Source organism: Bufo gargarizans, chromosome 1, assembly GCF_014858855.1.
Source record: "Bufo gargarizans isolate SCDJY-AF-19 chromosome 1, ASM1485885v1, whole genome shotgun sequence".
NCBI classification, from domain to species: Eukaryota; Metazoa; Chordata; class Amphibia; order Anura; family Bufonidae; genus Bufo; species Bufo gargarizans.
Window position 1 is genome coordinate 578,748,375 of NC_058080.1, and position 24,298 is coordinate 578,772,672.

The window sequence follows — 24,298 nt, forward strand, 5'->3', positions numbered from 1 at the left end:
ACCAAGTGCATTTAACCAGCAATAGTCTGTTTATTTTTTGGCCATATACTACATCAGGGGCAAGCTGCGCCCGTCACCAAGTGCATTTAACCCTCAGTAGTGTGGTTGGTCAAGCTGTCACACCAAGTGCATTTAACCAGCAATAGTGTGGTTATTTTTTGGCCATATCCCAGTCTAATTCTGTCAGTAAATCCATACCGGTCACCCAGCGCCTAAATACTAGGCCTCAAATTTATTTCCCGCTAAATCTGTCGTTACCGCTGTACTGTTCTGGCTGGGCAAGTTATTTAGTGTCCGTCAAAGCACATTTTTTGTTCTGGGTTTTAATACAATTCCCAATTTAGCAATTTCATAATTTAGTGGTTTCTGCTATATCAGAGCTATTTGAAATCTATCCCTAAAAGGGTATATAATATTCAAGGTGCACATAGGGTCATTCAGAATAACTTCACACACACGCTACTGTGCATTTCCAAGTTTAATTCTGTCAGTAAATCCATACCGGTCACCCAGCGCCTAAATACCAGGCCTCAAATTTATTTCCCGCTAAATCTGTCGTTACCGCTGTACTGTTCTGGCTGGGCAAGTTATTTAGTGTCCGTCAAAGCACATTTTTTGTTCTGGGTTGAAATACAATTCCCAATTTAGCAATTTCATAATTTAGTGGTTTCTGCTGTTTCAGAGCTATTTGAAATCTATCCCTAAAAGGGTATATAATATTCAAGGTGCACATAGGGTCATTCAGAATAACTTCACACACACGCTACTGTGCATTTCAAAGTCTAATTCTGTCAGTAAATCTATACCGGTCACCCAGCGCCTAAATACTAGGCCTCAAATTTATATTCAGCTGAATTTGAATACAATACATTGGGCCAAATAATATTTTTGTTGTTGTGGTGAACGATAACAATGAGGAAACATCTATTAAGGGACGCGGACGAGGACATAGTCGTGGTGGTGTTAGTGGACCCTCTGGTGCTGGGAGAGGACGTGGCCGTTCTGCCACAGCCACACGTCCTAGTGTACCAACTACCTCAGGTCCCAGTAGCCGCCAGAATTTACAGCGATATATGGTGGGGCCCAATGCCGTTCTAAGGATGGTAAGGCCTGAGCAGGTACAGGCATTAGTCAATTGGGTGGCCGACAGTGGATCCAGCACGTTCACATTATCTCCCACCCAGTCTTCTGCAGAAAGCGCACAGATGGCGCCTGAAAACCAACCCCATCAGTCTGTCACATCACCCCCATGCATATCAGGGAAACTGTCTGAGCCTCAAGTTATGCAGCAGTCTCTTATGCTGTTTGAAGACTCTGCTGGCAGGGTTTCCCAAGGGCATCCACCTGGCCCTTCCCCAGCGGTGGAAGACATAGACTGCACTGACGCACAACCACTTATGTTTCCTGATGATGAGGACATGGGAATACCACCTCAGCATGTCTCCGATGATGACGAAACACAGGTGCCAACTGCTGCGTCTTTCTGCAGTGTGCAGACTGAACAGGAGGTCAGGGATCAAGACTGGGTGGAAGACGATGCAGGGGACGATGAGGTCCTAGACCCCACATGGAATGAAGGTCGTGCCACTGACTTTCACAGTTCGGAGGAAGAGGCAGTGGTGAGACCGAGCCAACAGCGTAGCAAAAGAGGGAGCAGTGGGCAAAAGCAGAACACCCGCCGCCAAGAGACTCCGCCTGCTACTGATCGGCGCCATCTGGGACCGAGCATCCCAAAGGCAGCTTCAAGGAGTTCCCTGGCATGACACTTCTTCAAACAATGTGCTGACGACAAGACCCGAGTGGTTTGCACGCTGTGCCATCAGAGCCTGAAGCGAGGCATTAACGTTCTGAATCTTAGCACAACCTGCATGACCAGGCACCTGCATGCAAAGCATGAACTGCAGTGGAGTAAACACCTTAAAAACAAGGAAGTCGCTCAGGCTCCCCCTGCTACCTCTTCTGCTGCTGCCGCCTCGGCCTCTTCTGCTGCTGCCGCCTCGGCCTCTTCCTCCGCCTCTGGAGGAACGTTGGCACCTGCCGCCCAGCAAACAGGGGATGTACCACCAACGCCACCACCACCTCAGTCACCAAGCGTCTCAACCATGTCACACGGCAGCGTTCAGCTCTCCATCTCACAAACATTTGAGAGAAAGCGTAAATTCCCACCTAGCCACCCTCGATCCCTGGCCCTGAATGCCAGCATTTCTAAACTACTGGCCTATGAAATGCTGTCATTTAGGCTGGTGGACACAGACAGCTTCAAACAGCTCATGTCGCTTGCTGTCCCACAGTATGTTGTTCCCAGCCGGCACTACTTCTCCAAGAGAGCCGTGCCTTCCCTGCACAACCAAGTATCCGATAAAATCAAGTGTGCACTGCGCAACGCCATCTGGAGCAAGGTCCACCTAACCACAGATACGTGGACCAGTAAGCACGGCCAGGGACGCTATATCTCCCTAACTGCACACTGGGTAAATGTAGTGGCAGCTGGGCCCCAGGCGGAGAGCTGTTTGGCGCACGTCCTTCCGCCGCCAAGGATCGCAGGGCAACATTCTTTGCCTCCTGTTGCCACCTCCTCCTTCTCGGCTTCCTCCTCCTCTTCTTCCACCTGCTCATCCAGTCAGCCACACACCTTCACCACCAACTTCAGCACAGCCCGGGGTAAACGTCAGCAGGCCATTCTGAAACTCATATGTTTGGGGGACAGGCCCCACACCGCACAGGAGTTGTGGCGGGGTATAGAACAACAGACCGACGAGTGGTTGCTGCCGGTGAGCCTCAAGCCCGGCCTGGTGGTGTGCGATAATGGGCGAAATCTCGTTGCAGCTCTGGGACTAGCCAGTTTGACGCACATCCCTTGCCTGGCGCATGTGCTGAATTTGGTGGTGCAGAAGTTCATTCACAACTACCCCGACATGTCAGAGCTGCTGCATAAAGTGCGGGCCGTCTGTTCGCGCTTCCGGTGTTCACATCCTGCCGCTGCTCGCCTGTCTGCGCTACAGCGTAACTTCGGCCTTCCCGCTCACCGCCTCATATGCGACGTGCCCACCAGGTGGAACTCCACCTTGCACATGCTGGACAGACTGTGCGAGCAGCAGCAGGCCATAGTGGAGTTTCAGCTGCAGCACGCACGGGTCAGTCGCACTGCGGAACAGCACCACTTCACCACCAATGACTGGGCCTCCATGCGAGACCTGTGTGCCCTGTTGCGCTGTTTCGAGTACTCCACCAACATGGCCAGTGGCGATGACGCCGTTATCAGCGTTACAATACCACTTCTAGTCTCCTTGAGAAAACACTTAGGGCGATGATGGAAGAGGAGGAGGAGGAGGAGGAGGAGGAGGAGGAGGAAGAGGAAGAAGAGGGGTCATTTTTAGCACTTTCAGGCCAGTCTCTTCGAAGTGACTCAGAGGGAGGTTTTTTGCAACAGCAGAGGCCAGGTACAAATGTGGCCAGCCAGGGCCCACTACTGGAGAACGAGGAGGACGAGGATGAGGTGGAGGATGAGGATGAAGCATGGTCACAGCGATGAAGCATGGCACCCAACGCAGCTCGGGCCCATCACTGGTGCGTGGCTGGGGGGAAAGGCAGGACGATGACGATACGCCTCCCACAGAGGACAGCTTGTCCTTACCCCTGGGCAGCCTGGCACACATGAGCGACTACATGCTGCAGTGCCTGCGCAACGACAGCAGAGTTGCCCACATTTTAACGTGTGCGGACTACTGGGTTGCCACCCTGCTGGATCCACGCTACAAAGACAATGTGCCCACCTTACTTCCTTCACTGGAGCGTGATAGGAAGATGCGCGAGTACAAGCGCACGTTGGTAGACGCGCTACTGAGAGCATTCCCAAATGTCACAGGGGAACAAGTGGAAGCCCAAGGCCAAGGCAGAGGAGGAGCAAGAGGTCGCCAAGGCAGCTGTGTCACGGCCAGCTCCTCTGAGGGCAGGGTTAGCATGGCAGAAATGTGGAAAACTTTTGTCAACACGCCACAGCTAACTGCACCACCACCTGATACGCAACGTGTTAGCAGGAGGCAACATTTCACCAACATGGTGGAACAGTACATGTGCACACCCCTCCACGTACTGACTGATGGTTCGGCCCCATTCAACTTCTGGGTCTCTAAATTGTCCACGTGGCCAGAGCTAGCCTTTTATGCCTTGGAGGTGCTGGCCTGCCCGGCGACCAGCGTTTTGTCTGAACGTGTATTCAGCACGGCAGGGGGCGTCATTACAGACAAACGCAGCCGCCTGTCTACAGCCAATGTGGACAAGCTGACGTTCATAAAAATGAACCAGGCATGGATCCCACAGGACCTGTCCATCCCTTGTGCAGATTAGACATTAACTACCTCCCCTTATCTACCATATATTATTGTACTCCAGGGCACTTCCTCATTCAATCCTATTTTTATTTTCATTTTACCATTATATTGCGAGGCTACCCAAAGTTGAATGAACCTCTCCTCTGTCTGGGTGCCGGGGCCTAAATATATGCCAATGGACTGTTCCAATGTTGGGTGACGTGAAGCCTGATTCTCTGCTATGACATGCAGACTAATTCTCTGCTGACATGAAGACAGATTCTCTGTTACGGGACCTCTCTCCTCTGCCTGGGTGCTGGGCCTAAATTTATGAAAATGGACTGTTGCAGTGGTGGGTGACGTGAAGCCTGATTCTCTGCTATGACATGAAGACTGATTCTCTGCTGACATGAAGCCAGATTGTCTGTTACGGGACCTCTCTCCTCTGCCTGGGTGCTGGGCCTAAATTTATGACAATGGACTGTTGCAGTGGTGGCTGATGTGAAGCCTGATTCTCTGCTATGATATGAAGACTGATTCTCTGCTGACATGAAGCCAGATTGTCTGTTACGGGACCTCTCTCCTCTGCCTGGGTGCTGGGCCTAAATATATGCCAATGGACTGTTGCACTGGTGGCTGACGTGAAGCCTGATTCTCTGCTATGACATGCAGACTGATTCTCTGCTGACATGAAGACAGATTCTCTGTTACGGGACCTCTCTCCTCTGCCTGGGTGCCGGGGCCTAAATATCTGAGAATGGACTGTTCCAGTGGTGGGTGACGTGAAGCCAGATTCTCTGCTATGGGACCTCTCTCCAATTGATTTTGGTTAATTTTTATTTATTTAATTTTTATTTTAATTCATTTCCCTATCCACATTTGTTTGCAGGGGATTTACCTACATGTTGCTGCCTTTTGCAGCCCTCTAGCCCTTTCCTGGGCTGTTTTACAGCCTTTTTAGTACCGAAAAGTTCGGGTCCCCATTGACTTCAATGGGGTTCGGGTTCGGGACGAAGTTCGGATCGGGTTCGGATCCCGAACCCGAACATTTCCGGGAAGTTCGGCCGAACATCTCGAACCCGAACATTCAGGTGTTCGCTCAACTCTACACAGCTTCACTTCTCATCTGTACGAGCCACAAAGATAAGAATGTGGTGGATTTCTAAGACAGTAACAGGGTTACACCTCTAAAAATATTTTCCTCCAATTTCCTGTGAAAATGTTATTAACAATTTGATTAAAACCATATATACTCATTATTTCATCATATAATAATTTTGCACTCAAGATGCTCACTACACCACTAAATGCATGCTTTAAGGGATCTAGGGGTCATTTCTAAGGGTTTTCTATCATTTTGCAGCTCAACGCCTCCACATGTATGCAATGGGGCCTAAACCATTTTCAGTTTATTATCTGAAAGGCCCCAGGTGCTCCTTTATGTTTGGGCCCTGCCGTGTGTCAAGACATAAGATTAGGGCCACAATGGGGACATTTCTGAAGACAGGAGAAATGGGGTGATACATTTTGGGGTGTACTTCTTCATGTTCATGTGCTTTAAAGAAAGAAAAATCTGTCTTTAAATTGACACTTGTGTAAAAAATTAAAATTCAATTTTTTTCACCTTCTTATCATTTATTTTATTTAAAAAAACTAATGGGTCAAAAAACTCATTACACCCATAGATTAATACACTAAGGGGTCTAGTTTTCAAAATGGGGTCACTTTTTAAAGGGGTTATATTATTCTGACACTTATAAGCCTTTGCAAACTTGGCTTGTTGCAGGAAGTAAAGTTTTTTGTAAGTGCAGTCAAAATAAATTAAAGATGTGGAAAGATATTTCTGATAAAAATATTAAACAGTATGTATGTAAAATATTGCAGTTGAAAATAGGAAAATATGCCAAGTTTTTAAATAAAGATACTCATATTGTACCCCCTAAGTAAAGTACAATATGTGATGAGAAAATAATATCAGAATTACTTTGATGTGCAAAACCTTTACGAAGTTTTTCTCTGCTAAAGTGACACATGCCTGGTTTCCAAAATCTGGCTTGGTCATTAAGGCCCAAACAGGCTCGGTCACTAAGGGGTTAAGGGAGCAGTGGAAAGGGACAGGAGAAATTAATGAAAGCTGTTATTATAAGGTACCGTAATTACAGATCTTTTGGGAATCATTGACAGACTAACTCAGGTATACATGCCCAGCTCTAATAAACTAGCAAATAAAAATATGACAGTAAGAGTCCATTCACATGTCTGCGAAATGGGTCCGCATCAGTTCCGTAATTTTGCGGAACAGTTGCAGACCCATTCATTTTCAATGGGGCCGGAATGTGCTGTCCGGATCCTCAAAAAAAATAAAAAATTCCTATTCTTGTCCGAAGAAAAGAAAAGGCATTTTCTATGAGAGTGCCGGTAATGTGCGGTTCCACAAAATGCGCAACGCACATTGTCGGTGTCCGTGTTTTGCGGATCTGTAAAACACATACGTACGTGTGAATGAACCCTTACACTATTACTCTCAATGGAACATGGTCTCATTTACAAGCACTTTATAAAATGTTTGATAGTCTGCTCATTCTGAATCTGCTGTGTGAATTCCTATCTGAAAATCAGGATGACAAAATAAAATGTATGGAATAGCAGCGGTCCATACATGTATTGGGTAGGACAATGACAGATCTGATACCCTTGTGACCTATAGCTGTCACTGGACATCCTCATGGCTTATCCCTGTCCCTTTGTTTCCTAAATTGACATAGCAGGTTGGGTGTTGATTACCCTCTAAAGTCAGTTTATACAGTGAAGTGGTCTCCAGAATGTAATACAGACTAGGACGGTGGCACTCGTCCATGCAAAAGGGTGAGCTCTGAACAATAAAATAATATCCCACTGATAGAATAATATGAAGATTGAGGAAGATACAGAGGAGGATAAGTAGTGGCAAACAGGGTAAGGCAGAACACCACAGATACATAGGTAAAGTATAAGTAGAAGCCTGAGCTCAAAATCCAAAAGTGATGTAGAAATAGATGATAACTATTAACATGAATGGGAAATGCCTTATACTGAAAACATCCATGAAAACTCAAGCATAACATTTCTTCTAGTGGTTCCCTTACCTGTGGTTCGGTCATTGCAAAACATGATCTGATCTCCCCTTTTAAAAGTGGCTTCAACCATCGTTCCCTCTGTTCTTCTGTTCCATAACGAATTAGCACTTCCATGTTTCCAGTGTCGGGGGCCGAACAATTAAATATCTGAATATTATATTAACAGTGTTACAAAAAAGCTACTTCTACACATAGCAGAAGGTCAGTTTTATGATACTGGTATTGGTGAGATTTCAGCCTACAAATCTCTTGAAACTAAGGACCTCATAAATATCAATCAGGTCCCAGCGACAAATGATGTCATAAGTTCTGACAAAACACCACAAAAAGACTGTGCAGGGCGATGTCCTCCAAACACCTCATTAGCATATGCAATAAAATCTCTACTACAGGTCCAACAATTTCAAATACAGGGGCTCAATTAATTCGGCATTATCAACACTAAAAGGCAGTGTGCCTGGTTTAATAGGGTTGATCACACTGACAGATGCTCTTTATAGAGGACCTTTCATGGGTCCAGACATTATGAAAAAACTAGCAGGTTATGTAGGGCATAGTGCAGGGATGTAATATTGCTTACTAGTTCGTCTGGGCGCCGCTCCGTTCCCCTGCTGTGCCCCCCCATTCACTTTTCCCGCCTGATATGCTAATGATTAGCATCGGTACAGGGAGGAGGAGACTGCCCTGTTTCTCAATGGGCGTCTCCTTCTCCCTGACTGTAGCGCGGTCCAATCACAGAGGAGAGCATCACGGCCAGGGAGAAAAAAAAACAAAAAAACTCACCTTCGCCCTGGCTGTGACGCTCTACGCTGTGATTGGACTGCGCTACAGCCAGGGAGAAGGAGACGCCCATTAGCATCCCTGTACCGATGCTATTCATTAGCATATCAGGCAGGAAAACTGGGGGCACAGCGGGGGAATGAAACGGCGCCCAGACAAACTAGTAAGCGATATTACATCCCTGCACTATACCCTACACAACCCCCTACTTATTTTAGAATGTCTGGACTCATGAAAGGTCCTCTTTAAAGGAGAAAGACATGGTTGTACATATGCTGTAAAACAAACCTCTGGAGCATAGATAGATGTCCCCATTAGCTCACAAAGATGAGCAAATTCCATGTTTGTCAGCTTGGCTCCATACTTGCCCTCTGGGTCACTCTCCAACGGAAGGAAAAGATTCCATAACCCTTGATTCTTGGCTTTTTCCTATATGACACAGAATGTAACTAGCAACTTCCAACAATTACAGCTTTATTAGTCCCTTAAATTAAGAAGGATCCCAATAAGAAAATTTTCATACTTCATATGTATAACCCCTTAAGTACCAGAACCATTATTGGCTTTGGATTTTCATTTTTTTCCTCCCTTCGTTCCAATAGCCATAACATTTAAAATTAAAGTTCAGACATTTTCAGATGCGGGATACTGATATATATTTTTTTTATTATTTGCATATTTTTAAATGTAAAATTGGGAAAGGGGGGGTTATTTAAACTTTTAATATTTTTTTATTTTATTTTTTTAACTTCTATAATAACCCACTTAGGGGGCTTAGAACCTTGGATCTTTTGATTCCTTTACAAACACCCAAATATGTGGATGGGAGAGGCTCCATAGGTGATCTAGCCTCTCCTGGTGTTTGGTTTGGTCCTTCTGTGGCAGGTTTGCTGGGAGAAGGGGGAGATGAAAAAGGGTATGCAGTATGTATTGTTGTCAGTGCATGTTTGCAACTGTTTGTCTGGAACTGGATCTATATATTTGGCCTGAGATGGAACACAGAAACATGCCCAAAAATAACACATTCCTGAGAAGATGACCAGGCCACAGTTAGAAACCCAGGATCAGGATTTTGGCACACGTGACCACAGAAAGTCCATGCATTGATGCTCAGGTCCATTGGCAATCTAGTCAAAACTAAAGACTGCTACCACTGGGGAGATTAGGTTGAAACTTAAAAAAACTGTTGATAATTTATATTTGCAAAAATGTGTAACATTTTATTGGTTAGAAATTTAAATATAATCATGTTTGTGGAAATAGGCTTTGAAGGATTCCGGCACAGAGCTCATTACATTGGTTAAGTAAATAGCTCTATTATGATAGGTAGAAGGATAGATGCAGCAAGTCTGATCTTCACCTCTCCCTCTTTTGTAGGAAGTTATCAGTAGAAATTTAGCATAATGTATATTGTATCTGCTCACATTGTTTAGTTCTATTTACTATTAGTTTACAACCCCTTTAAAATCCATTACCTTACATTTTGCCATAGCCTACTAGTAAGGCCTTCTTTTAAATCAAATTTATATTTTTATGGAATAAAGCAATGGTTAGGTGGACTTTTCATCTCTTAAGGGATTCCCATGTATACAGAATAGCTCATTGTTTCTCCATGTTTTTTTTTCTATTACCTTGAGGTCCTCAATAAGTTGGTGTGGTTCCCATCTCCTCACGGAAAGTTGATAGTCTCTCAGTTCTTGCTCAGCAGGGTAAATATGAAGTTCGATAAATTCCTTTAATTTACCGTACAGGCTTTTGGCATTTGTGGAAAGTCCCTCAGGACTTATGATCAGAATACCTCTCTGGTTTGAGTGCAAGTAGGCTCTAGGAACAAAGGTTCTTGAGTTATGTGCCAGACTCAAAGTACTATATGATCTTTTTGGTGGATTTTTGGATAAGCCCCCAGATTCAGATTTAAATACTCGAAAACCTTCTTTTGTTGCAAAATCCCAGGCTATGTCTGCCATGAATTCAGCTAATTTACCACTAGCTTCTGCACTTGCAGAACTAGCTTGACCTATAATGAAGGTAAAAACAGTAATAAATTGTTTGCATTACTGACAAAATGCCTGAATAATAAGGAATGTAAAATGATTAAATTACTGAATTAGAAAAAGAGATATCTATACCTATATTACTAGATGCAATGTATTCTTTAAACCCCAAGGCTAGACATTTCATATACAGTATGTTCTGCATAAGTGCAGTTCAAGTAACTGAATATTTTTTTCATTCCTCTGACTACTGTATATGGGCTAACCCTATCTCATAAAAGGGGATAAAAACATATCCCCTGTTCACAAGTATCTGAAAGGTGGGGCCTGACTGCTGGGACCCTAGATAATTACAAAAACAGGGGTCCTATGCAATGAAGTGGCAGGTTGCTGCTCCATTCTTTCTCCATGGGACTGCTGGAAATGGCTGAGTGTAATGTGGATTGGGTATATGCTTCTATCTTGGCGCAACCCCCCCCCCCCCCCCCATATAATACATATGCAAGAAAACTTCCCTTGTATTACAATATTCAGACAAGAGATTAGGTCCTAAGTGGATGCAATACTGGGATTGATCTCCCTTTAGACCTGAAAATATGTGTTATAGAGGATTAAGTTAGGCTAGTTTCACATATGCGTTAAAGCTATTCCAGCATAGCCGGATACTGCTGTTCTTAAATGGAGCCCATTGACTATAAAGAGACCCAATGGGATCCAGACAGTTTCTGGCATGAGTGCTAGGATTTAGCCCAACAAAAACTAGTACAAGCACTGTTTTTTGTCTGGCTGAATTCCGACACTCTTGGGGGAAACTGACCAGATCCTCGCCGAGTCCCATTATAGTCAATGGGGTCTGGCAGTGCTCCAGCACTATCTGGTTATGATGAACTTCTGCTGGCTGCCAGAACAGCCTGCCGGATAGCTTTATGCTTTTGTGAAATTAGCCTAAGGGCTCATGCACATGACTGTATGTATTTTGCAGTCCGCAAATAACGGATCCGCAAAAAATACGGATGATGTCCGTGCATGGAACAGCTGGCCCCTAATAGAACAGTACTATCCTTGCCCATGATGCAGACAATAATAGGACATGTTCTATTTTTTTGCGGAACTCAAATATGGAAATACAGAAACGTAATGCACATGGAGTAACTTCAGTTTTTTTTTTTGCTTTGCGGGACCTATTTAAATAAATGCGGACCTTATGCAGAACAAAAATAAAATAAAAAATGGAACAGACATGGAAAGAAAATACGTTCGTGTGCATGAGCCCTAAGGTTGTAATAACTAGATTTTTGTACTTACAGTAAAATCTGTTTCTCTTCCGTTCATTAGGGGACACAGGCTTGACCATGGGTATAGCTGTTGCCACTAGGAGGCAGACACTAAGCACAAAAGTGTGAGCTCCTCCCTTCAGCTACACCCTTCCTACAGGGACTAAGCTAAATCAGTTAGTGTAAAAGCAGTAGGAGAAGCAAGACAAAAACAGGAAAACCAAACTATGTACAAACCCAGAACCACGCAGGCCAGAAAAGGCCCGTAAAAGAGAACAGGTGGGAACTGTGTCTCCCAATGAACGGAAGAGAAACAGATTTTACGATAAGTACAAAAATCTAGTTTTCTCATCCGTATCATTGGGGGACACAGGCTTGACCATGGGACGTTACAGAGCAGTCCCCAAGGTGGGCATAAACAAGAACCCTCCGGCCAGAGAACCGTCGTCTGCAAAACTCTACGCCCCAGAGAAGGGTTAGAAGACACAAAGGTGTGTACTCTGTAAAATGTGGAAAAGGTGTGCAAAGATGACCAGGTAGCCGCCTTGCCTACCTGAAGGGCCGAAGCCCCATGGTGCACTGCCCAAGAGGCCCCCACTGCCCGAGGAAAATGAGCAGTAACCCGGAAGGGTGGGGCCCGGTCACTGGCACGATACGCTTCCACAACGGGCAAACAAATCCATCAGGAAATGGAAGTTTTATACGCAGCCAGCACTCGTCTCGGCCCCTCTAGAATGACGAACAGGGAATCTGTCTGCCGGAAAGAGGACGTCTGGGACAGATAGATGCGAACGACTCGTACCAAATCACGACTGCTCACGAGGAAGAGACAGGTCAGGACAAATTGAAGGGAGAACGATCTCTTCATTGAGATGAAATGCCAACAAAACCTTCGGAAAGAAGGAAGGAAGGACTGAACAGGGCGAAGGGTGAAGGACTACTTTGTCCTGATGGAGGATCAGGAAAGAGCTGCGAGTTCCGACACCCTACAGATGGAAGTGATTGCCACCAAAAAGGCCACATTGTAGGACAGGAAGTGAAGTGACACCTGCTGCAAAGGCTCAAACGGTGAAGACTGGAGAGCGCTGAGCACTAGATTAAGATCCCAAGATTCAAATGAGGACGGAAAGGGGGTGCAGCGTGCGCAACCCCCTGCAGAAAAGGTCTGAACTGCAGGAAGCAAAGTCAAGTTCAGCTGAAAAAGAATGGAAAGAGCCGAAACTTGCCCTTTGAGGGAGCCGAGAGCCAGCCCAAAGTCCATGCCGGACTGTAGGAAAGACAAAAGTCGCACCAACTAAAGTAGGACTTCCAGGTTCGGTCGTAGATTCAGGAAGACAACTGCTTTCTGGCACAAATCATGGTCTGGACAACATCATCCGAGAAACCCCGAACCCTTAGTACCTCAGCTTCAACAGCCATGCCGTTAAATGTAGCGATCCTAAATTCGGATGGAAAACTGGTCTCTGCCACAGGAGGTCCTCCTAAAGAGGAAGACGCCAGGGTTCGTCGGCGAGGAGGGTGACTAGACATGCGTGCCACACCCGCCGAGGCCAATCAGGGGCCACAAGAATGACGGGCAGACCTTTGGACCTAATCCTCCAGAGGAGAGGCGGAATGAGACGAAGAGGAGGGAACATGTAAGGAAACGCGAACTGACTCCATGGAATCACGAGGGCGTCGCACGCCAGGTCCATGGGATCCCTGGACCGCATGACGAAGTTCTCAACCTTGTGGTTGAAGTGGGAAGCCATGAGATACACGTCCGGCCGACCCCGGGTGAAGAGCCTATTAACCTGGATTGAGACGTTCCCAGCTGAGGAAATGATCAAGTTGTCGACGCCGGGGATGTGAACTGCCGACAGCGCCGGAACATGGCTCTCCACCCAGCTGAGAATCAGAGCTGTTTCTGCCATGGCTGCCGGGCGCCACACTGATAAATGAGGTACGCAACTCGAACCGGACGTCCTCAGAGATGGACGGTCCAATGCAGCAGAGAGAGAGACAAATCGCTTTCAATTCCAGAATGTTGATTGGGAGGGAGCGCTCCTCGCGTGTCCACACTCCTTGAACGGATAGATTGATAGATTTCCCAACAGGCCTCCCCCACCAACCCTGCAGGCTTGCATCCGTTGTCATCACCGTCTAACGGAGAGGAAGGAAAGAGCGGCACGATGTCAGCATCGGGGAAACCAACCACCACCTGAGGGCCCAGCGGGTCGTGGCAGAAAGACGCATGGGCCGATCCAGGGAGGCTGGGGAACAGTCCCAATTGGTTAGAATGGCTCGCTGAAGAATCCTGGTATGGAACTGAGCATAGGGAACTGCTTCAAAGGCAGAGACCATGTGACTCAGAGCCCGCATGCAGTGACGAATGGCAAGAGGACGGGGCTGCAACAAGGGGAGACTCTGAAGACAGAGAGTGGGTAGCTTCTCCGGGGAACAAGCGTACCTTGGTCTGAAAGGTGTTGAGTAACATGCCCAGAAAGGTTAGCCGCTGAGCTGGATAAAGACATGACTTCTGCCGGTTCAGGATACATGCGAATCGTTCCAGGGTATCCAGGACCTTTATCGGGATATTGTCTAAGTAAGGGATCACCACTATACCCCTGGCATGGAGCAGGGCCATGACCAGCACCAGAACCTTTCTTAAAGACCCTGGGAGCTGTGGCCAGGCCGAACGGGAGGGCCACAAACTGGTAGTAAAAGGGACCCACTGCGAACCGGAGAAATTTTTGATGACTGACGCAGATGGCAACATGAAGATGAGCTGTAACGCATCTCCTGGCACCCCGATTGGGTACCCCTGTTGATAGATGCTAGTGCTTCCCGAGGGCTCCAAGCACTCTGCTCGATACCATAACCACCACAGACCCCACGAACCGCAGCAGCTTAGTTGGGGTCTCGCCGTCCTCCACCCACGCTGTACCCAAGTCCAGGCTTCAGCTTCCAGTGGGTGAACCTCTCCTAAATCCAGAGAGCAGGAACCAGGAACAAGCTCTTACAAGAGCTTACACTCAGGGGAGTATTGTGATATAGCAATCCCCAAGAGTGTAGTTATCCCCCCAAACCTGAGCCAAGACTTTATGAAGGGGTAAAGCAGGTCTGTTTAATGAGCACAAAGGCATTTCTTATATACAGTTTTCCCCACAAGGTTACCACCCACGTGGACATTGTGGAGCACAGGACACAAAGTCAGAACAGCCAATCAACAGTATTGTACAGTTAGACAATCCCAGCTAATGTACATAAACCCCCCTCTGCCTGTGATGCAATCAACAAAATACAATGGGCATTGTCTGTGACAAAATACCAAACACCACTAACTTAATCACTCATAGGCAGAAAATGCACATTTTCCCCAAAACACAGAAAACACCTTAAAACCCAACATATCCATGGATAGCTCTGATCTGGGTGAAAAACATATCCAAAAATCACCCAGATCCGAGCAGGGGTTCCCGAATTCCATGGAAGTCATATTTACCCAACTGCAAACATGGCTTTCCTGCCCAAAACAGTTCGACTTAGATTTAGGCTGTGCGGCCGGTCTATCTTCTCCTTCAAAGTTAGTATATGGGCCATAATCCTAAGGCAAGAGGCTGGCAAACAGGCCCCTCCAAAATCCAGTGGCGAGGTTATTTTCGCAACATAAGCGTCCTTGATGTCTATCGAGAACAGGTACTCCCCTGGTTCCATGGACGTAAAGGCCGATCTCGGGGACTCCATCCAGAAGTGGAGGAGCCAAAAAAAGCGGTTGAGTGCCTTGAGGTCGCCCCCTCCTTTTTGGGGACCACAAAGAGATTGGAGTAGAACCCGCAAAAACGGTCTTGCGCAGGAACCGTGACAATCACTCCCTGCCGCAGAAGTGTGTAAATAGCCTGAAAAAAGGAATTTGCGGCCGAGGGATACGTCGGAGGAGACGAGCGGAAAAAAATCGGGATGGAGGGAAGGACCTGCTTTCCAGCTTGTAACCCTCTGCCATGACCTCTCTCACCCAGCCAAACAAGCCGAAACAGATGAAGCCTTGGCGTTATAGGACTGGGAGCACTGTTGATGGGGACGCCAGGAACGGTAAAGGCTTGAAGGCAGGCTTGCGCTTCTCATCCGGGGCAGACTTGTAGGTTGGCCGCTTGGGGCTGGAAAAACTCTGAAAGGACCGAAAAAGAGTTTTACGCTTTTTTGACTTGTTGAAACGAACCCTGTTCTGTTGGTAAATGAGTGCTCTTACCACCTGTAGCATCAGAAATGATTTCATCCAGACGTTTTCCAAAAAGTCTGTTGCCGATAAAGGGAAGGGCCGTCAGGGTCCGCTTTGAAGAATTATCTGCCGCCCAGCAGGAGAACCATAGGGTACAGAAAATAGCCACCAAATGGGCTGACGAGCGGGCCATAAGCCTGGCCGCATCCAGAGGCTTCACAAATATACGCACTAGCATGGGAGAGCTGCAGGACAATATTGGAAATTTCCCCTGAGGAGACCACAGAGGAGAGACCCTGACGTAAATTATTTGCCCACGCACCTATAGCTTTGCCCACCCATGTAGAGTGACTTTTCATATAAAACTTAAAGGGGGTTGTCCAAGTTATTTTTTTATTCTTTCTATGTTTCTAACTAGGCAAATGTAACAGCTTTCCAATTAACTCATTTAATGACTGGTTTCTCAGATTTCACTGAGGGTCACATGCCCTGTGATGTCAGCTTCTCTCCCTGCTCTGATAATGTTGGTGCACAAGCCTGAGAGAACTGTACACCAGAAGTCACTGTGCTGGCCACGCCCCCCTGCACTGCCGGCTGCTGCTTATTGCTCTCTCCCAGGATTCCTAACCCCTTCAGCGGCACAGACTCAGGGCTGAAGTGTTTACTGTGTAGCTGCAGGCAGTGAGGAGACAAATGCTGGGCACAGGAGCTGAAAGAGAAGTTCTGCAGAGCATTGCAGGTAGGGGGAAGATCCTGTGTGTATTAGCAGTGTCATTGTACAGCTAGGACTTGTAGTCCTACACATACAACATGCTGCTGAGTCTCCCAGCAGGCAGACATGTCACTCATGGCGGTACTTGTATTCACTCTCTTAGCAGTGCAGGGGGAGGGCAGAGGGGTTTTTATTGCAAGTAAACAAAAGGCCAGAAGAGAACCAGGGAAATGAGGAAATAGATATTTCTTTGCCTAAAACTTGTTTAGCTTAGTTATATATCACTGACCATCAGATTTACAGCGCTATATCTTTTTTTTCTATAACTCGGACAACCCCTTTAACTTTTACTACTAGATAGTATAGAATAATACCCCATATATTGAGCACCTCTGCGCCAAGCCTTCCAGCCCGTTTTCCCTTCATAGTATGGGATTCGCATAAGTATGTTCTACATCCACACAATGACCCAGCTCTACTGACACTGGGGAAACGCATTGGGACAAGCATTTTTCATATCCACCGACAGGATTACAGTAGGTGACAGCAGGGGCCTAGCCACCGAGAGGTGGGGTCACCCCTTTAGGGGCGGGTGCTCCATCTGTAGGCAGGGGTATCCTTTAGGGATACATCAGAGAATAATTCATTTTCCTGTGCTGACCTCATTTCTCGTATACTAATTATCAAAGCCCTCGGTCTCCAATTGTTATTGCATCTTTATTTTATTTGGATGGTATTATCCTGGACACATCCAAAGTAAGGCTTTGCCTATCTATCTGGCATAGTATGCCATTATATTCTACAATATATGGGGTATTATTTTAATATCTAGTAGTAAAAGTTATGTTTTATATGAAAGCTATGGGTGAGTGCGCAAAAAATTTACGTCAGGGTCTCTCCTCGGGGGTCTTCCACGGAGGACACGTCAGAGTGAGACTCTCTGGTAGGAGGCGGAGAGGCAGAGGAAAAGGGAGACACAGACAACCTTTGGGGGAGGATGATCTGGCCCGTTTAGCAGGACGGCCGCGATGGAAATGAGCCCCAGGATCCCCAGAGTCGGACTGGTCATGGTCAGAGGATGGCCTTTCGGTCAAACGCACCAGTATTTCCACAATAGTTTTGTTGGTATGGGACACGTTTTGTACCAATCTTGACCGGGAGCGCACCCACTCCAGCTCTACCATAGGCTGGGGGGTAGGGGTGACTGGGTCAGGGGCATAGACATTTGTCCACTGCTGTCCCTGCTGAAGAGGCCTCAAACCCCCCCCCCCCCCACTTGCGGAATAACGGAGCTATCGCTTAGAGCCTCGGCCGGGAGAGATGAACCCCCGGGTAGCCGATGCGGAAGTAGACCGCAGGGAAGCTGGGGCCTCAATTAGCAGCGGCCCCGGTGGCGCCCCAGACCGGAAACAGCGAGAAAGAGGAAGGGCCCCTGGGATAGGGGGCATTGCACACCGGAGGCTCTCAAGCCACCCCCCCTTCTGTAATCATAAGTAGATTATTCTTGATTTTGTATGCATTGAGGTAGTCTATGAACATATCTGGTGCAGATTCTGTCTGGTTTAGGCTACATGCACACGACCGTATGTGTTTTGCGGTCTGCAAATTGCGTATCCCCCCCCAAAAAAAAAACAAGGATGACATCCGCATGCCATCCATTTTTTTGCGGATCCATTGTAATGTTCTATATTTTTGGAGGGGCTACGGAACGGACATACTGATGCGGACAGCACGGTGTGCTGTCTGCATTTTTTGCGGACCCTTTGAAATGAATGGGTCCGCATCCTATCAGCAAAAAAACGGAACGGACACGGAAACAAACGTTCGTGTGCATGTAGCCTTAGGCATAGAAAATGGTCTAAATGTAAGACAGCAAGGAAGCTGGCTTACATTCAGAATCGGCTGTGGATATCCCAAAGTTATGTAGAGGCCAGCGCCTCTACATAAGTTTGGCGATCCACCACCAGCGCAGGGGGTTATTAAGACCAGCGTCCAAAATGCCGGTCTTAATAAATGTGCCCCTAAGTAATAAAAAAAAAAGGAGATTTTTTCTGAAACTCACCTGTAAAATCTTTTTCTTGTCTTTTCCATTGGGGGACACAGACCATGGGTATAGCTTAGAAGTATCACTAGGAGGGACACTATGCAAAAAAAAGAAGCTCCTCCTCCTCGGGCTATACCAGGCTCCACCAGGAGGACTTCAGTCTTTGCAAAAGCAGTAGGAGAAGGAGATAATGGAAAACACAATGGAAACCATCACACAGTAAACCATGAGTGATAGAACTTCGTGAAGGTATGTAAGGACGACCAAGTGGCAGTCTTACACAACTGGGACGCGGAGGCGCGATTGCGTCTAGCCCAGGAAGCTCCCACCGCCCTTGTGGAGTGAGCGGTAATCCGAGACGGGGGAACCTGGCCACGAGCGCGATAGGCCTCAGCGATAGCCGAGCGGATCCACCGCGCCACAGTGACTTTGGAAGCCGCCAGACCCTTACGAGGCCCCTCGGGAATCACAAAGAGGGAGTCCGAACGGCGGAAGGAGGTGGTAGCCCCCAGATACACCTTCAGGGCCCTGACAACGTCCAGGGAGTGGAGAGCGCGTTCCTTGGGGTTTGCCGGAGAAGGACAAAAAGACGGTAGGACAAGATCCTCGTTAAGGTGGAAGGGAGAAACCACCTTGGGCAAAAAGGAAGGAACCAGCCGGAGCACTACCTTATCCTGGTGAAAGACCAGAAAAGGCTCCTGGCAGGAAAGTGCAGCTAGCTCCGAAACCCGCCTGATGGAACTTATGGCCACCAGAAAGACTACCTTCCAGGTGAGTAAGGTCAGCGAGACCTCCCTCAGAGGCTCAAAGGGGGCCGCCTGGAGGGTGCGCAGGACCAAGTTGAGATCCCAGGGGGGCAAGGGGGGAACATACAGAGGAACCGAATGCGCCACCCCCTGCAGGAAGGTTCTCACAGGACCCAAGAGAGCAATGGACCTTTGAAAAAAAGACAGCCAGGGCCGAAACTTGACCCTTCAGGGAACTCAGCGACAGCCCCATCTCGAGGCCGGACTGGAGAAAAGACAGCACCACTGGGACAGAGAAACGAAGGGGCGGGAAACCCGAGTTCTCACAAAAGGTCAGATAGGCCCTCCAGGTGCGATAATAGATCCGTGAAGAAGCCGGCTTTCGAGCCCTGATCATGGTTTTCACTACCCTATCAGAGAACCCCCTCTTCCTCAGGATGGAGGTCTCAATAGCCAAGCCGTTAAACGCAGCGGCCGTGAATTCTGGTGGAAGAGCGGTCCCTGAGACAGGACATCCTCTCTGTCGGGAAGAGGCCATGGAACGTCCGCCAGCATTCGAGCGACGTTGGAGAACCAGGCGCGGCGAGGCCAATCCGGGGCGATGAGAATGGTCGGTATCCCCTCCGCCTCGATCTTGCGCAGCACCTTCGGCAGCAGAGGAAGTGGAGGGAAGACATAGAGGAGGCTGAATTGCTGCCACAGAGATACCAGCTCGTCTACCCCATACGCCTGCGGGTCCCGAGCGCGGGCCAGGAACACAGGCACCTTGTTGTTGAGCCGGGACGCCATCAAGTCCACGTCCGGACGGCCCCATCGGTGGCAGATGTCTTCGAAAACCTCTCTATGAAGAGACCACTCGCCTGGATCCACTTTAGTGCGACTCCGAAAATCCGCCGTCCAGTTGTCGACTCCTGGAATGTACACCGCCGACAACACTGGAACATGAGACTCCGCCCATAGGAGTATCCTCTCCACCTCCCGCATCACCGCCCGACTGCGGGTTCCGCCCTGATGATTGATGTAAGCCACAGCCGTGGCATTGTCTGACTGAACTCGAACCGGACGAGTTGCAAGGAGAGGAGTCCAATGGGAGAGGGAGTGGAAAATCGCCCTCAGTTCTAAAATATTTATCGGGAGATGGGATTCCTCCGCCGACCAGACCCCCTGAACTGTGTGGTTCCAGAGAACGCCGCCCCAGCCGAAGAGGCTGGCATCGGTGGTGACTATCATCCAGGAGAATGGAAGGAAGGACCTTCCCGACTACATGTTCAGGGGGGACTGCCACCAAGGGAGAGACCCCCAAACTTGCCGTGACAGGCGGACGGGAGAGTCCAGACCACGAGAGGTCTTGTCCCAGAGGGCAAGGATCACCTGTTGCAGTGGTCGAGTGTGGAACTGGGCATACGGTATGGCCTCGAAGGAGGCGACCATAAGGCCCAGAACCCGCATGCACTCCCGAATGGTGGAACGCGGGGATCGCAGAAGGAGCGACACTGCCAGCTGAATCTGGGAGGACTTGGAATCCGGAAGAAACACCCAAGAAACCGAAGTGTCCAAGACCATACCCAGAAAGGAGAGCCTCTGGGAGGGCCGGAGAGAGGATTTGGGGAGGTTGATCAGCCAACCGAACCGTTCTAGAGTTTGAACAGTGATTCGGACGCTGTCCTCGGCCTGTGGAAGTGACCTTGATCAAAATGTCGTCCAGGTAGGGCAACAAAGAAATGCCCCTGGTGCGAAGAAGCACCATGAGAGGCGCTAGGACTTTGGTAAAAACTCGAGGGGCGGTCGCCAACCCGAAAGGAAGGGCGACGAACTGGTAATGACGACCCCTGACGGCAAAAAGTAGAAAACGATGGCGAGACTCTGCAATAGGGACATGTAAGTAGGCGTCCTGAATGTCCACAGACGCGAGAAATTCTCCTGGAAGCAGAGAAACAATAACGGAGCGGAGGGCCTCCATGCAAAACTTCCGCACCGTTAGAAACTTGTTGAGAAGTTTAAGATGCAGGATCGGATGCACCGACCCCTCCTCCTTTGGAACAACGAACAGGTTTGAGTAGAAACCTGTGCCTTGTTCTTCCAGGGGAACGGGGGAAATAACACCTCGGTCCAGGAGGGAGGAGACCTCCAAAAGGAGGTCCGAGGCCCGGGCCGGATCCCCCGTACGCGAGAAGGGAAAAAACGTTCCGGTGGTCTGGACGCGAACTCTAGCTTGTAACCGGACATTACAATTTCCAGAGCACAGGCATCCTGAATGTGAGCCCTCCAAACCTGCTGAAAGGAGAGCAGGCGGCCCCCCACCGCGAGGGGTGGGGGCACCCCTTCATGCGGCGGACTGCTTGGGAGCAGAAGGACGGGCTGACTGCGCCCGCCAAGAGGGCTGGGGCTTCAAGAGGGGCTTTTTGCGGGAGTCCTGGGATCCCCCGGCTGACGAAGTCGCCGACGTTCTGGCAGTGGAGAAGCGGCGAAAGGACTGGACCCGGAAACCTGAAGCCCGAGATCGAAAAGGGCGCTTGGACCTGGGTTGGGGCAGATGAGTACTCTTACCCCCAGTTGCGGCAGAAATGAACTCGTCCAACTGGGCCCCAAAGAGCCTAGACCCCTCAAAAGGGAGGTTAGCGAGGGAACACTTGGAAGAAGCATCAGCGTCCCACACCTTCAACCAGACCTCCCTGCGCTGAATGACCGAGAGGGCCGAAATACGGGCAAAGAGGGAACCGATGTCCATTGAAGCCTCACAGAGAAATTTGGAAGCCTGAGACATTTGGAGAATGTAATCCAGAGTATCTGCAGGGGCATCCTGCGCCGCCAGTTCCTGGTGGTGGCGCTGCAACCACACAGAAAGGGCTCTGGCGACCCAAGCCGATGCAAAGGCCGGTCGCAGAGATGTGCCTGCCAGGGAGAAGATGGACTTTGAAAGCGAATCCAGGCGCCTGTCCACCGCATCCTGCAGAGAAGAACCGTCTAGAAGGGATGCAGGCAATACTTATCTGCTCCTGCAGTCTCCTCCCTCGATGTCAGGACCAGCAGGGAAGCACCTCTTCAGACTTCTGACTCCATACCTAGGAGAACAGTGCTCTGGTGGAGGGTGGCAGCAGGTGTCCCAGCAGCTGGTGGGATGCCAGAGCTGACAGGTCGAGCCCGGATCCACTTTTCTTCTTTAGGGGGAATGGGAGGTAGCCTGGGGACGTCAGAAGACGGTGGCAGACACTCCACGGGGGCCAGGAAAGCGCAGTGCTGACCTGCATCCCCATCTGGAAAAAATTACAAACAGGAGAAGAGTAGGTGTCAACCTCCTTTACCGGACACTAAGCAAAGACTGAAGTCCTCCTGGTGGAGCCTGGGGGTATAGCCCGCGGAGGAGGAGCTTCTTTTTTGCATAGTGTCCCTCCTAGTGATACCTCTAAGCTATACCCATGGTCTGTCCCCCCCAATGGAATGTACGAGAAATAATGGTTTCCATTGTACTAGGTCTAATAATTTGTGCAACAACCATATGACAATGCTTGCACAACTGTAGGGCAATAGGAACAATGTGAAACCATCAGACTGGTACTTTATTTCCCTTTCTGTTCTATTCAGTCAAAAAGAAAAAAGTAGGCCAATGTTTGTAGTATACTGGCCAAGAATCCCACTATTGACTTTGCACCTAGACTTTGTCTAGAATTGTGCAGTATTTAAATAAATGTAGCATTTAGTGTTCTACCTGAGTCACTGTGATAATTTTGGTGCAATTAAAGACTCTCTGTTTAGAGGACTACACTCTCTAACTAATAGTAACCTGTTCATGCAGTACCTGTGAGAGATCTCTTATATACACCTTGCAGGATTGCTGCAATTCGGAAAAATGAGAAAGCCATGTAGAAATACCAGTTCTCAGCTTTAGGGATTCCCATGTTCTTACAGTACCACTCAAAGTATTCCTCTGCTGTGGGAATTCCCAACTCTTTCAGATTATAACTTTGTAGCCCTAGAAAGTGAAAATTCAATATTTAAACCTCTAAATAGTGGAAATTTTTCATTGTGTTGCTTTTGGCTATTAATTAAAATTAACACTTTCACAACCAATGCCTTTAAATATCTGAACGTCCAAAGTAGCATTTCAACTTTTTTCCTTTTGCGGCAAAAAATATTGTTAACAAAACCACAGTACTTAAATTAAGCCAATTGGGATATTGGGAATAAAAATGCAGATTCTTGAAAACTTGATAGGGGTATATAATCCCATATCTTATTTCTACCAATAGCTAATAAATGGTTGTGAAATAGCCGTGAGCAAAATCTTTTATTGCAGGTGTTAAAAATATTAAGAGATACCGGTCAATAAGAAAAAAAAATATTTTGAACCAAAAGGTGTGCTTTTGGTGGGTTTTGAACTAAAGGTGGTCTGTGGATGGCACTGTTATGGAGGGCATCTGTGGATGGCACTGTTATGGGGGGCATCTGTGGATGGCACTGTTATGGGGGCATCTGTGGATGGCATGACACTGCTATGGGGGAGATCTGTGGATGGCATGACACTGCTATGGGGGAGATCTGTGGATGACACATATATAGCATTTTATGCTATATGTCATCCACAGATCCCCCCCCATAACAGTGTCCCTGTGTAGTGAATGACCCCCAATACAGGGGGTGGGGGTCGGTATCTGGTGTTGTAATGGCAGCGGGGCCCAGTGCAGTCACTGTATTCCATTACACCGGGCCCCGCTCACTGTAGTAATCATATCTAACCTGTAGGCAATGTTAAACTATAGAAATAATGTGCAATCCAGTCTGTAGTACTTACTACAATCTTCCGTAGCATGCAGGAGGCCAGGCGGGCGGTGGAAGCGTCACTCACTACGCCATTTGCCTTTTGGGGGGGGGAGTGCGTCTTATAGGGCGAAAAATACGGTAATCAGAGCCAGGCAGTAAGGAGGATTAAATGGGTGAGTATAGCTCCTTTTCTTATTTTATCACTTCCTGGCTTTGAGCATTTTTTATTACCTTAGAAACCTCTTTCTAGGACGGTTACTGTAATTATTTGTTTGAAATTGGGGAAATTACATATTTTGCGTGAAATAGATTTGTTATTAAATGGGGGTAGGACAAAGTGTCTATCTCAATGATACTCCTGATCAT

The 24,298-nt window shown here is 48.0% G+C and overlaps 1 protein-coding gene across 3 annotated transcripts in view; it reads right to left on the minus strand.

The window, feature by feature from the left end:
- ACAD10 (acyl-CoA dehydrogenase family member 10) overlaps positions 1–24,298 on the minus strand; it is a 141,296-nt gene that overhangs the window by 35,179 nt on the left and 81,819 nt on the right. For all 3 annotated transcript variants that reach the window (XM_044275779.1, XM_044275781.1, XM_044275780.1), the window contains exons 12-15: positions 22,971–23,144; positions 9,838–10,223; positions 8,495–8,635; positions 7,436–7,573 (exon numbers count right to left, since the gene is read on the minus strand). In XM_044275779.1, coding sequence (XP_044131714.1) covers positions 7,436–7,573; positions 8,495–8,635; positions 9,838–10,223; positions 22,971–23,144 — 839 coding nt within the window. The remainder of the gene's footprint in view (positions 1–7,435; positions 7,574–8,494; positions 8,636–9,837; positions 10,224–22,970; positions 23,145–24,298) is intronic.